Source organism: Hemitrygon akajei, chromosome 6 (genome assembly GCF_048418815.1).
Source record: "Hemitrygon akajei chromosome 6, sHemAka1.3, whole genome shotgun sequence".
In the NCBI taxonomy this organism is placed as follows: Eukaryota; Metazoa; Chordata; class Chondrichthyes; order Myliobatiformes; family Dasyatidae; genus Hemitrygon; species Hemitrygon akajei.
This window is the reverse complement of record NC_133129.1, coordinates 91,235,168-91,250,276: the sequence shown is the minus strand read 5'-3', so window position 1 is coordinate 91,250,276 and position 15,109 is coordinate 91,235,168. Positions and strand designations below refer to the sequence as shown.

The following is a 15,109-nucleotide window of genomic DNA, read 5'->3' as shown; positions in this document are numbered from 1 at the left end:
TTTACAGACTCTATCTCATGTTCTCGTTATTTACTGCTATTTATTTATATTTGCATTTGCACAGTTTGTTGGCTTCTGCACACTGCTTGATCTCTCGTTGATCCTGTTATAGTTACTGTTCTATAGATTTGCTGAGTATGCCGACAGGGAAATGAGTGTTCCCCTCAACTTCACCTCTTCCCCCTCCCCCATCACCCACACACTAGGGGACAATTTATAGTGTTCGATTAGCCCAGCATTCCAGCAAATCATCTTGATATGGAAGGACCCGGGGCCCCCACCATCACAGGGAGAGCATCCAGCCGTTCTTGTGCACAGGTGGCCTGTGTGGCTGTTTCTGACCAGAGTGGAAAGCTGTTTAAGTGACTCGAGATGGTATGGCAACAGTCCTCATTGCCCCACTATTGGAGGGATGTTGAGGCTTTGGAGAGGGTGCAGAAGAGGTTTATCAGGATGCTGCCTGGTTTAGAGGGCATTTGCTGTCACGAGAGGCCGGATAAATTTGGGTGGTTTTCTCTGGAGTGCCGGAGGCTGAGGGGAGATCTGATAGAGGTTTGTAAGAGTATGAGAGGCATCGATAGAGTGGACAGGGAGTATCTGTTTCCCAGGGTAGAAATGTCTAATACCAGAGGGGATGCATTGAAGGTGAGAGGGGGTAGGTTCAAAGGGGGTGTGAGGGGTAAATATTTTACTCAGGCATTTTACTACCATGCCTTTACCTGGATGCCTGGTAGGGTGGTAGAGGCAATACAGTGGAGGCTTTTAAGAGACGTTTGGACAGGCACGTGGATATGAGGAAGATGGAGGGATATGGACATGGTGCAGGTAGGAGGGATTAGTGTTTGGGTGTTTCTGATTTGCTTAAGGACCAAATGGTCTGTTTCACTGCTGTTCTCTTCTGTGTTCTAACTCCCCACAGATTCTGCCCCACATACCAGGGGCCGATTATCCCACCAGCACCCCCCCTCCCCCCACGTCACTGGGATGTTTGGGGAACTGTAGTACCTGGGGTGAGGGGAGAAACCCGTTACCACAGGGAGGGTGAGCTCGGGATTGAGCCCTGGTCTCTCAGGTGCTGGGCGATAGCAGCTCGATCCACTGGCTGAGATTTTTATTTTATTTATTGAGATGCAGGCTCCTCCAGCCCCTCGAACCGTGCCACCCAGCAGTCCCCTGATTTTAACCGGAGCACCCAGCGGAAACCCACGCAGTTACGGGGAGAACATACGGACTCCTCGCAAGCAGCGGCTGGAATCGAACTCGCTGTAAAGGTCGTGCTCTCCACTACGCTACCGTGACGCCCCAAAGACATCTGGGCCCTTCGGGGATCCTGGTGGTTACACGTCCTTCCAGTTTGAATCAGCCGTCTGCTTAGCGTGGAGCTGTGGTTGGGGTTGGGTCCTGCACAGATGAAGTCAGCTCTGATTGCTCCTGCAGGGTGGGTAGAGTCACTACCCCGGGGTTCGATCCCTGTGTGTGTAGTTTACTCGTTCTTCCTGTGGGTTGCCCCCACCGCCCCACTTCTAGGCAGCGTGCAGGAATCTGAGTGTTGTTGGTGAAAGTTTGGATGGGGGGGAGCAGGGCTGTAATCTGGGTGCAGGTAGATGGGAGGCCTGGACTAGATGGGCTGAATAGCCTGTTTCTGTGCTATGATTATGACAGGGGAATAGCATATGATAGTGAACAATGAACTGAACGTCCTCTTCCCCCTTGCTGAGGTCTTTGGTCCTGCTGGCACTGAGCGAGAGGTGGTTGTTGTGACACCACTCAACCGTCCGATTCGCCTCGGTCCCGTACATCTCCCTGTCATCCTGGATCGGAAGCCTCAGCTTGGACGCCTGCTCTTCAAGGTGGAGGTCAAGCTTATTGTCATTCAGTTGTGCACATGTACACCGCTAAACGAAACCACGTTCATCGGTCCAAGGTGACACGACACGACTCTCACTCTCACATCACACAAGGTAGTATCACCATGAGTAAGTGAACAGAAGCCAGGTTTAAAAGGGACCAGTAGAAAGCTACTAGCACCTCATGCTCAGTGGGACCTGGGAAGTGGCAGGGAGTTCAGTCGTCCCACAGCCTCGGGGGTGGGGGGAGAAGTTGTTTCCCATCCGAACAATCCTTGCCCTAATGCTCTGATGCCTGCTGCCTGGTGATGGAGGGGGTCAAAGGGATTGCTGGACAGATAGGAGGGATTCTTGACAATGCTAGTGGTCTTTCACACGCAGCACTTCGTTTAAGTCTCTCAGATGGGTGGAACAGAGACCCCAATGATTGTGTCAGCATCTTCTCACCCTCTGCAGAGTCTTCACCTTCAAAGTGCAGTTCGGGCAGGGCATCAAGTCCTGCGGTGTCCGCGTTGCAGAAACTGATCTCTAAAACACTTTTCGTACGTTTGTAGTTTCCAGTCAGTTCTTCCATGTGATGACAGTGAGGAGAGGAGTTCACAGTCCGTTCTTGTTGAGCTTTGGTTTGACAGCCAGTTCACCTTTCCATTAGTTATAAAGTTGCAGTTACACAGCACAGAAACAGGCCCTTTGGCCCAGCTTGTTTGTACTAGTCATGTTGTCTACCTGAGCCAGTCCCATTTGCTCATGTTTGGCCCGTATCCCTCTGATCCAGGGGTTCCCAACTTTTTAAATGCCATGGCTTAGTACCATGAACTGAGGGGTCCATGGACCCCAGGTTGGGAAACCCTACTCTAAGCCCTTCCTATGCAAGTGTCTTTTCAATGTTGCCTCTACCGCCTTGTTCCACTTACCCAAAAGTTGTCCCCTGGATTCCTTTCCATATAACCATATAACAATCACAGCACGGAAACAGGCCATCTCGGCCCTCCTAGTCCGTGCCGAACTCTTAATCTCACCTAGTCCCACCTACCCGCACTCAGCCCATAACCCTCCACTCCTTTCCTGTCCATATACCTATCCAATTTTACCTTAAATGACACAACTGAACTGGCCTCTACTACTTCTACAGGAAGCTCATTCCTCACAGCTATCACTCTCTGAGTAAAGAAATACCCCCTCGTGTTTCCCTTAAACTTTTGCCCCCTAACTCTCAAATCATGTCCTCTCGTTTGAATAAAAACATTTCAAATCGTTCTCTTCTCACCTTAAAGCTGTGCCTTCAAGTTTTGAACTCTCTGAGCACCCACCTTATTTATGCCTCTCACGCTTTGATAAACCTCTCAAGAGGGGTTTCCAAGCTTTTTTTATGCCGTGGACCTCAGATTGGGAACCCCTGCTCCATAAGGTTACCCCTGAGCCTCCTATGCACAAGAGAAAGCAAAAGGCCCCAGCTTATCCTGTTCCTTTAGAACGCAACTCCTCCACTCCCAGAAACAGAGTGTCATCGAGGACTATAGCACAGAAATGGGCCTTCAGCCCATTCAGTCGGTGCCTGCTCCCATTGACCTGAACCAGGACCATAGCCCCCCCAACCCCCTACCATCCATGTACCTATCCGAACTTCCCTCAAGTGTTGAAATTGAGCTTAAATCCACCATTTCTGCTGGCAGCTCGATCCACACTCTCACCACCCTCTGTGCGGAGGAGTTCCCCTTACATACTCCATGCAAAAGACGTACGGGTCAGTCGCTTAAATGGCCGCACAGGTGTAACTGGGCAGTGCCGGCTTGTTGGGCCGGAAGGACCTGTTACTCTGCTGTATCACTTAAAATAAATTTGCTCAGCAAGTCAGGCAGCATCTGTGGAGGGGAATAAGCAGTCGACATTTCAGCCTGAAATTTCATAGACCTCCATTGGTGATGGTACCTGACGTGCTAAGTTCCTCCAGCATTGTGTGTGTTGCTCATGATTTCCAGCATCTGCAGAATCTCCTGTGTTTGTGAAAGTAAATCTTTGGTCTTCTTGGTTACACAGCCTGGGGCCGGAAGGAAGGGAGGGTTTCTTGTGTCTGTGTGAGTGTGTATGTGTGTATCGGTCTGTCAGTGTGTGGTGTGTACGACACTGGAATGTCGAGAATGTGCCTTTCTTTTAAAGCTTGTTTCTGAGTGATTGACACGGGTTAGAGGTGGAATGTGGCAGGTCAAAGGTCTTGGTGGAGAGGAGATGAGCCTTGGTTGTGAGGACCCACTGGACACAAGGATACTGCTGTCCTCGAGCTTGTAGTCCAGGTGGACCTTCGTCACGCCAGGGGCAGTTCCCAGAGGCTAGTTCTCAGTCCTTGATTAGCTGATTTGCTCCAGTCCCCGATGATTTGATTTGAGGCAAACAACGCAGTTCAGAATCGGGTTTATTATCACCAGCATGTGTCGTGGGATTTGTTAACGTGGCAGCGACAGCAGTTCAAAGCGACACATAATAGAGAAGAAGAAGAAAAAATAAAAAGTAGATCAATCTATATTGAATATATTAAAAATTGTGCAAAAACAGAAATAATATAAAAAAAAGTGAAGTATTGTTCACGTGTTCAATGTCCAGTTAGGAATCGGATGGCAGAGGGGAAGAAGCTGTTCCTGAATCGCTGAGTGTGTGCCTTCAGGCTTCTGTACCTCCTCCCTGATGGTAACAATGAGAAAAGGGCATGCCCTGGGTGCTGGAGGTCCTTAATAATGGTCGCTGCCTTTCTGAGGCACGGCTTCTTGAAGATGTCCTGGGTACTTTGTAGGCTGGTGCCCAAGATGGAGCTGACTAGATTTACAACCCTCTGCAGCTTCTTTTGGTCCTGTGCAGTAGCCCCTCCATACCAGACAGTGATACAGACTGTTAGAATGCTCTCCACGGTACAACTATAGATGTTTTTGAGTGTATTTGTTGACATACCAAATCTCTTCAAACTCCTAATGAAATATAACCGCTGTCTTGCCTTCTTTATAACTACATCGATATGCTGGGACCAAGTTAGGTCCTCAGAGATCTTGACACCCAGGAACTTGAAACTGCTCACTCTCTCCACTTCTGATCCCTCTATGAGGATTGGTATGTGTTCCTCTGTCTTACCCCTCCTGAAGTCCACAATCATTTCTTTTGTCTTCCTGACATTGAGTGCCAGGTTGTTGCTGTGGCACCTCTCCACTAGTTGGCATATCTCACTCCTGTATGCCCTCTCGTCACCACCTGAGGTTCTACCAACAATGGTTGTATCATCAGCAAATTTATAGATGGTATTTGAGCTATGCCTAGCCACACAGTCATGTGTATACAGAGAGTAGAGAAGTGGGCTAAGCACACACCTGAGGTGCGCCAGTGTTGATCGTCAGCGAGGAGGAGATGTTATCACCAATCCACACAGACTGTGGTCTTCTGGTTAAGGAAGTCGAGGATCCAATTGCAGAGGGAGGTACAGAGGCCCAGGTTCTGTAACTTCTCAATCAGGATTGTGGGAATGATGGTGTTAAATGCTGAGCTATAGTCGATGAACAACATCTTGACATAGGTGTTCACTATATATTTTGATGTATCTGTGACAAGTAAAGATATTCTCAATTTCACCTCACCTCCCCAGACCTGAGATTATTGCTCTAATGTTGTGGGTTATTAGAAACGGGGACAAGGATTGGCCATCTTGTCCATCGGGCCTGCTCTTATATAATAGTTAAATAAGTATTGCAAAAATAAAAATTTCAGAAGTAGCTAGGTAGTGTTCATGGGTTGATTGTCCATTAGGAAATGAGATGGCAGAGGAATCGGTGAGTGTGGGTCGTCAGGCTTCTGTACCTCATTCCTGATGGTAGCCATGAGAAAAAGGCATGACTTGGGCGATAGGAGTATCGCTCCTTGAAGATGTCCTGGATATTACGGAGGCGAATATCCATTATGGAGCTGACTAATTTTACACTCTCTGAAGTCCACAATCAGTTCTTTAGTTTTACTGACCCTTTATGCGTAACTCTTCATTCTGTGCTATGCAAAACTCTATCTAACTGTATCTTAAATATATTTAATGAGGAAGCCTCTACTGCTTCCCTAGGCAGAGAATTCCACAGATTCACTACTCTCTGGGAAATTCACTTTCTCATCTTTTTCCTAAATCTACTCCCCAAAATCTTGAGGCCATCTCCCCTAATTCTAACGTCACCTACCAGTGGAAACATCTTTCCTGCTTCCATCTTATCTATCACTTCCCTGATTTTATATGTTTCAATAAGATTTCCTCTCATTCTTCTGAATTCCAGCAAGCATAGGCCCAGGCGACTGCATCTCTCCTTATGGGGTAACCCCCTTCATCTCTCAGATCAAACCGGTAAACCTGCTCAAAGTACATTTATTATCAAGTCTGTATACACTATACAACCTTGAGATTCATCTCCTTACAGGCAGCCACAAAACAAAGAAACCCAATAGAACCCATTAAAAAAAAGACAGTCAAACACCCATTGGACAGAAAGAAAACAAATCATGCAAACAATAAAAGTAAACAAATAACTTTTAGAACTGAGCTACATGAAAATGAGTTCACAGCCACTGCAGCTGATCCAGGAGCCTGTTAGTTACAGGCTTCGGCCTCAGTTCAGCGCAGAGTCGAGTAAACCTCACGGAGTAGCAAGCCGAGTGCCAGTCTATCCCTCGCTTTTGGCCCCAACACCCCAACCATTTCAGTCTGGCCCAGTGGTTCCTCACTCTCAGACCTGGGCCCTACCATCTCAATTTGACCCATACCCAACTTTTCCAATTTGGCCAGGTGCTTAAGTCAGCCAAACCTTGGGTCTTTCCTTGCTCTTGAGCCTGGGCCCAGCTGCCTCGATTCAGTTTGCACCTGACCTTTCCAATGCAACCTGGCGCTTAGATCGTCCAAACCTGTTTGTTCCTCACTCTCAGATCTGACCCTACTGCTTCGATATGCTTTCGTGCTTGTACCCAACCTCTCCAATTCAGCCCAGCAGTTAAATCATTCTATTTTTGGGTCATTCTTCACTCTCAGACCTGGGCCCCGCCTCTTCAATATGCTCTTGGACCTGTACTCAATCTTCCCAATTCGTCCCAACTCTTAAATCGTTCAAACCTCAGTTTGTTCCTCATTCTCAGACCTGAGCCCTGCCTCTTCGATACACTTTCAGGCCTGTACCCAACCTTTCCAATTTGTCCCTGTGTTTAAATCGACCAAACAGCAAATCGTTCCTCACTCTCAGGCCCGGGCCCTGCCATTTCAATACACTTGCAGGCCTGGGGCCTGCCGTTTCAATACGCTTTCAGGCCTGGGGCCTGTTGTTTCGATACGCTCTCAGGCCTGGGGCCTGCTGCTTTGAGTCGGCCTTTACCCATCCTCTTCAACTCAGCCTAGCACTCAAATCGATTAAACGTCTCCTTGCTCTCTGGCCTGGACCCTGATGCCTCACCTTGTTTTGTTTGCTACCAGCAAGTAGTCGCTGTACTTCACCAGCGCCATCTTAAATGGATGATAGCACATCTTTAATTGCTTCCTGGAGTTGTAAGCCTGATCATTAAGCCCTATCACATGGAAGCAGGCCCTTTGTCCTGACTTACCTATGCCCACCAAGATTTCCCATCTAAGCTTGTCTCACTTACTTGTGTTTGACCCACAATCCATGTACCTGTCCAAATGTCTTTGAAATATTGTTATAGTCATCCACTTCCTCTGGCAGCTCATTCCCTACACCAACCACCCTCTGTGTGGAAAAAGTTGCCCTTTGGATTCCTGTTAAATCTCAACCCTCTCACCCTTAAATCTATGTCCTCTATTTTGAGATTCCCCAACCTATCATTGCCTCTTATAAGAACGTAAGATGTAGCATCCAAATTAGGCCATTTGGCCCATCGAGTCTGCTCTACCATTTCATCATGGCTGATCCATTTTCCCTCTCAGCCCCAATCTCCTTCCTTCTGCCCGGAACCCTTCATGCCCTGACTAATCAAGAATCTATCAACCTCTGCCTTAAATACACCCAATGACTTGGCTTCCACGGCCATCTGTGGCAATGAATTCCATAAATTCACCACCCTCTGGTTAAAGAAATTCCTCCACATCTCTGTTCTTGAAGGGCACCCCTCGAGATTCCCCCATCATAGGAAGCATCCTCTCTATCGAGGCTTTTCAACATTCGATAGATTTCAGTGAGGTCGCCCCTCATTCTTCTGAATTCAAGTGAATACATGCCCAGAGCCATCAAAGGCTCCTCATATGACAAGCCTTTCAATCCTGGAATCATTCTTGTGACCCTCCTTTGACGTTACAGACCTTGGTAAGGCTAACTTCAGTCTCCTACACTCCCAAGAATGAAGTGCTTAGCCACTCCCTATAACTCAGGTCTTTGAGTCCTGGCAACATTCTCATAACTTTGTCAAGATGTAGGGAGTACAATGCCTTTCCAGTAACGGTGAACAAAACTGCCCTGGCAACATTCTCATAACTCGTCATTGTCAAGCTGGAGGGAGTACAATGTGAACAGTAACGGTGAACAAAACTGTGCAGTTCTCAAGGTGTGGTCATAGAATCATGGAAAAAATACAGCAGAGAAACAGGCCCTTTGGCCCATCTAGGCCATGCTGAACCATTTATCTGCCTACTCCCATTGACCTGCACCGGGACCACTGCCCTCCATACGCCTACCATCCACATACATCTCTAAAACATTGAAATCGAGCTTGCATGCACCGCTTGCACTGGCCACTCGTTCCACTCTACCACGACCCTGTGAGAGAAGTTTCACCTTTCACCTTTAACCCATGACCTCCGGTTGTAGCCTCGCCTTCCTGCTTGCATTTACCCTATCTATACGCCTCATAATTTTGTATACCTCTGTCAAATCTCCCTCAATCTTCTACATTCTAGGGAATAATGGCCTAACCTATTCAATCTTTCCGTAGAACTCAGGTCCTCCAGACGTGGCAACATCCTTGTAAATTTTCTCTGTATTCTTCAACCTTATTTACATCTTTCTTATAGATATGTGACCAAAACTGCACACAATACTCCAAACGTCTTGTACAACTTCAACATAACATCCCGTCTCCTGTACGCGATACTTTGATTTATGAAGGCCAATGTGTCAAAAGCTTTCTTTAGGACCCTCACTACCTGTGATGCCACTTTCAATGAATTCTGGACATGTGTTGTTCGCAGATCCCTTTATGCCCATATCTTGTACATAATCTTCCAACTTCTATTCTCAGGGATGTGTGCTTCGCCCACTGTTCTTCTCTCTCTACACCCATGACTGGGTGGCTGGGTGCCATCTATAAATATGCGGATGATACAGCCATTGTTAGCAGAATTTCAGATGGTGACGAAAGGGTGTACAGGAGTGAGGTATATCAGCTATTGGCTACTATTGCAGTCAACATCAGTACGACCAAAGAGCAGTTTGTGAACATCAGAAAGAGTAAGACGAGGGAGCACAAACCAATCCTCACAGAAGTGAAGTGGAAAGAGTGAGCAAATTCAAGATCCTGGGTGTCAGTATCTCTTGAGGTTCTAACCAGGTCGCAAAGTATCGATGCAGCTATAAAGAAGGCACTCAAATTTCTACAGATGTAGTGTGGAGAGCATTCTAACTGGCTGCATCACCGTCTGGTATGGGGGGGGGGGGGCTGCTGCAGAGAGTTATAAGTCAGCTCCATCATGGGCACGAGCTTCTGTCATATCCAGGACATCTTCAAGGAGCAGTGGGTGCCTCAAAAAGGCAGCACCCATCACCCATCATTAAGGACTCCCATCTCCCAGGACATGGTGTCTTCTCATTGCTACCATCAGGGAGGGGTTACAGGACCCTGAAGGCACACACTCAACGATTCAGGAACAGCTTCTTCCCCTCTGCCATCTGATTTCTGAGCGGACATTGAGCCCATGAACTCTACCTCACTTTTTAAACATGTCTGTTTTTGCACTAATTTAATTTAACCATTTGTTAAACATGTATATGTATATATATACTCACCGTAGTTCTCATTTTGTATCATTCTGTGTTGCATTGTACCGCATTACAGCAAATTTCACGACATATGCCAGGGATATTAAACCCGATTGTGGTTCCGATTCTCATTGCCCTGACTGAAGAAGGCTAGGGTGGTAAATATCCTCTTCGTCACCCTGTCTACCTGTGACGCCACTCTCAGGGAACAGTGTACTCCTACTCCTAGGTCGAGGTGGCATCGAGTTGTGTTATCTGTCGAGGTCATGGTTGAGATGTAGTTGCTTTTCTACGTAGGTTTGCTGGGGTGGATTTGACAGAGAGGAGGAGAGTTAGATGTCAGGTTAGGGTCGAGGGACAGGGATGTGGTGGAATTAGAGGCCAGGACAGAGTCTAGGCCTCCACTGTGCATTCAAAGGCCAGCGGTGGGGTCGTGTGCTGAAGGAGGTCCATAGTCAGGTGTCAGACTGGGAGACGAGCAAGGACGAATGTTGGTAGACCTCTCTCCCCACCCCCCAAGTCAGCGAGGCATTGGTGATTGGTGGATTCTGGGGTTGGAGTTCCGTGCAGGCAGGAGGCATGACGCCCTGGGTGCACGAGTCGGTGACACTGAGTTCGAGGCCTGTGGTTTGTGGTCTTGTCGTTAGTGAGTTAGTGCCCTCATTCAGGGTCTTCATCCATCACCATTTGTGAGTCCTGGGGCTGATTGGCCAAAGTCCTGGCCCCGTGAGTCTCCACAGGTCCATTGGGGAAGTTGAAGACCCAAAGTCTGTGGGTCTACAAGTTTGTTGGAAGTCTGTGTGTGTGGGGGTGGGGGCGTATTACGTACATGGGATGGGGGATGGTGTTCACTTTCTGTGTGCCGACACTGATTTCACCTTTAACCCCGTCTCTCCCAGATAACTTGTTGGTGATCACTGTGGCAACCAGTGAGACTGAAGGCTTCAAACGTTTCATCCGGACTGCAAAACATTTTAACTACACGATCAAGGTGAGGGGGGGGGTGGACAGAATTGTCCTCAGGGCAGTGGGTGTGTGGCCTGGTGGCTGTAATCGGTGGGGGTGGGGGAGATGGGGGCACATTCCCAGTCTCCACAGTTCCTGTTGGGAAAGGAGATCTGTGCTCTGTTGTCCTCGCTTGGAACATTGTCCAGAACAGGCCCTCTGTGCCAGTCTGATCCCTTCTGCCTGTACGTGTCCCCATCTCTCCGTTCCTTGCTGCTTTCTGTGACTGTCGAACTGCCCACTGTGTTGTACCAAGCTAATTAATCTAAAGTCACCAAGTCCCTACTGCATGCACCTCCTTTAAACTTCCCCACCCCAGTCTCCACAAATCTATTGTATTTCTTCTTTTCGAGATACAGCACGGTAACAGGCCTTTACAGCCCAAGGGGCACATGCCAACCAATCGCACCTTTTTGGCTAATTAACCTTGATCAGTCAGGGCATGGAGGGATACGGGGAGAAGGCAGGAGATTGGGGCCAAGACAGAAATGGATTGGCCATGATGAGATAGCAGAGCAGACTTGATGGGCCAAATGGCCTAATTCTGCTCCTATATCTTACGGTCTTGCCTATTAACCCGTCTGTATGTCTTTTGAGGGAGTGGGTCAGCCGTGGTCCTGGCTGTCTGGGCTGTACGATATGGAGAGCAAGCTTTTGTCCATGTAGCAAGCTCCCCCTCTCCTCACATCTGATGGACCCAAAGGAACGGCAGAGACCGATACAGCTTGGCACCAGCAACATCGCAGGAGTTGCCAGTCAGCATTAAACTCAACATAGGGCTGCCTCAGGGACTCCAACTCCGTATTTTCCCTGGGGGTATACTCCCAAAGCCTTCCCCGTGAGTGGGTATACCCGCAAGGCAGCAGAGGTTTGAGATCAGAGTTTTCCTTCTCCTAGATGAGCTGCCAGCCATGGCTGATGAGTCCCATCTGCCCGAAGCGACTGATTTTAAGGTGCCAGTAACCCGCCTTTGCCCCTTCTGTCAGTAGAAAGCCACACGTGAAGGTCAGGAGCTGGACTTGGTTGTCAGAGGCTATTTGAGGTGCACACCTTTGGGAGCGTTTAATAGGTAGTGGGAGCTTGTCTCCCTCTACCACCCCGGCTAGAACAAGGATCCTCAGTCTTTGGAACATGGAAGGAAAGTGAAGAAACCCACGTGTGCAAACTTCTTACAGATGGTGGCAGAAATTGTTCTGCTGGTGCTGTAGTAGTGTTACACTGACCGCTGAGCCACTGACCACCCTCTGAGCTCAAATACTATGAATTTGACAGTTCTACCCTGGGAGAAAAATCCCGACTGCCTGCTCTATCTGTGCATCTCATAAAAAATCCCGACTGCCTGCTCTATCCGTGCCTCATAAAAAATCCCGACTGCCTGCTCTATCCGTGCATCTCATAAAAAATCCCGTCTGCCTGCTCTATCCGTGCATCTCATAAAAAATCCCGTCTGCCTGCTCTATCTGTGCATCTCATAAAAAATCCCATCTGCCTGCTCTATCCGTGCATCTCATAAAAAATCCCGTCTGCCTGCTCTATCCGTGCATCTCATAAAAAATCCCGTCTGCCTGCTCTATCCGTGCCTCTCATAATCTGTCAAACTTCCATCTGGTGTCCCCTCAGTCTCCACAAGCCGAGAGAAGTTTGTCCAACCTGTCCTTTAGCTCAGGCCCTCATAACCAGGCAGAGTCCTGTTGAACCTCTTCTGCACCTTCTCCAAAGTCCTTACAATAAATGCAGTGTCCAGATCTGGTCAGCAGGATCAATAAATGCTGTCTGCCTCGCTCTTGGTGGGTGCACTGGGGCCAGACGCAGTCGGTAACCAGTTTGAGGCTTTATAAGGCATTGGTCAGACCACGCTTGGTGTACTGGGAACAGGTCTGGGCCCTTTAAGCAAAAAGGAGCGCTGGTACTTGAGAGGATCCAGAGGAGGTGTACTAGAGTGATCCTGGGAATGGAAGGGTTAAGGAATGAGGAGCATTTGACGGTTCTGGTCCGCACTGTCAGGAGCTCAGAAGAATGAGGGGCGATCTCATTAGAACTTTGCAAATATTGAAAGGCCTAGACGGTGGACGTGAAGAGTATGTTTCCAGTAATGCAGGAATGGAGGGCCAGAGGGCACATGTTACTTGTTACACCGATGGCGGTTAGGGTAGCAATGAAGGTCCTCAATCTCCTGCCCGAGGGCACAGCCTCAGATTAAAAGGACTCCCTTTAGAACAGAGATGAGGAGGAATTTCTTTAGCCGGAGGGTGATGCATTATTGCCACAACCAGCTGTAGAGGCCAAGTGATTGGATAATTACAGCAGAGGTTCTCAATTAGTAAGGGTGTCAAAAGTTGCAGGGAGAAGGCAGGAGAATGGGGTTGAGAGGGACGATAAGTAGGCATGATGGGATGGCGAAGCAGACTTGATGGGCTGAATGGCCTCATTCTGCTCTTATGTCGTATAGCCTCAGCTTGGCTGGATAGTCCTTGACACCGTGGGGCAGAAATTGAGGTGGTCAGTAGGGTTTTCAGTGACTGTTGTCTGTGCGGAGTTTGCATGTTCTCCCTTGCGGCCACCATGACCTCCTCCCACGTCCTAATGACACGTGATGTCAGTGGGTAGAATCTGAGGGTAGTTGATGGGCGAATGAAATGGGATCTGTGGGAATGGGTGGTTAATGGTCAGACTTTGGCCTGGTTCAAAGTCCAAAGTTCGAAGAAAATTTTATTATCAAAGTACATAAGTGTCACCACGTACAACCCTGAGATTCATTTTCCTGAGGGCATACTCACCAAATCTATAGAACAGGATCAATGAAAGATCAACCAGAGAGTCGAAGGCAACAAACTCTGCAAGTGCAAATATAAATAAATAGCAATAAATAACAAGAACATGAGATAATTTTGGTTGTGGAAACTTCTCAATGGATGGGCAAGTGAGTGTAGTTATCCCCTTTTGTTCAAGGTGGTTGAGGGGTAGTAACTGTTCTTGAACCTGGTGCTGTGAGTCCTGAGGCTCTTGTGCAGAAACGAGAAGAGAACATGGCCTGGGTGGTTGGGATCTCTGATGGATGTTGTTTTCATGTAGACGTGCTCAATGGTTGAAGTACTCTCAGATTCCACCCACTGCAGACGGTTAACCGCTGATGAACTGGGGTGAATTCACTACCTTTTGTCAGATCTTTTGTTCAAAGGCTTTGGTGTTTCCATACCAGGTTGTGATGCAGCCAGTCAATACGCTGTCCACCACACATTTGCGGAAGTTTGTCAGAGATTCTGGGCTGTGTCTCTGCCAGGTTGTCAGCTGCAATGTGATTGATTACATAGCTGTTTCAACACATCGTCCTGTGTACGCAGCAGTACTGGGAGGCTCTGTACTGAGGAATGCATGTAAACTGCTCCCTGGAAACTTGAAAGCTTCCTCTTGGGCTTTTCCCTTCCCTGTATTGGTACCTGGGGTTGTTACAGCGCAGAGAGTGTTCATTTACTCCGTCGAGTCTGTGTTGTCTCTTTGTTCCACTTGTTCCCCCCCTTCCCCCGTTATCCTGTAAATTTACCTTCCCTTGGTTCCCCCTGATTTGTTCCCCTACCCCTACAAAGTTCCACTTCCTGAAGTTTTATCTAGTCATAGAAAAGTACAGCACAGAAACAAGCCCTTTGGCCCATCTAGTCTGTGCCGATCCATTTAAGCTGCCTATTCCTGTTGACCTGCACTGGGACCATAGCCCTCCATACTCCCACCGTCCATGTACCTACCCAAACTTCTCGTAAGTGTTGAAATCGAGCTCACATGGACCACTTGTGCTGGTAACTCATCCCACACTCTCACCACTCTCTGAGTGAAGAAATTTCCTCTCATATTCCCTTAAAAATTTCCACCTTTCACCCTTAACACATGACCTCTAATTGTTGTACCACCCATCCTCAGTGGAAAAAGCCTGCTTGCACTTACCCTATCTTACCCTTCATAATTTTGTATGCCTCTGTCAAATCTCCTCTCAATCTTCTACATTCCAAGGAATAAAGTCCTAACCTATTCAGTCTTTCTTTATAACTCAGGTTCTCCAGACCCGGCAACATCTTTGTAAATTTTCTCTGTACTCTATACGTACTTTGTAACTTTTGACCAGCTTTTTAAGCCAGTTCCTCCTGGATGATTTGCTGGTGGGAACTTCCCTTCTGACCTGTCTGAAGCCCTTATGCTCTTCGCACCCTCTCTCCAACCTTTGACTCCAAGAAGAGCTGTCACCGTCTCTCCGATCTAAGGCCAAAGTACATCGTATCTGGA

At 48.0% G+C, this 15,109-nt stretch overlaps 1 protein-coding gene across 1 annotated transcript in view; it reads left to right on the top strand.

Moving 5' to 3' along the window:
• LOC140729257 (multifunctional procollagen lysine hydroxylase and glycosyltransferase LH3-like) overlaps positions 1-15,109 on the top strand; it is a 91,201-nt gene that overhangs the window by 2,474 nt on the left and 73,618 nt on the right. The window contains exon 2 of the mRNA XM_073048835.1: positions 10,732-10,823. Coding sequence (XP_072904936.1) covers positions 10,732-10,823 — 92 coding nt within the window. The remainder of the gene's footprint in view (positions 1-10,731; positions 10,824-15,109) is intronic.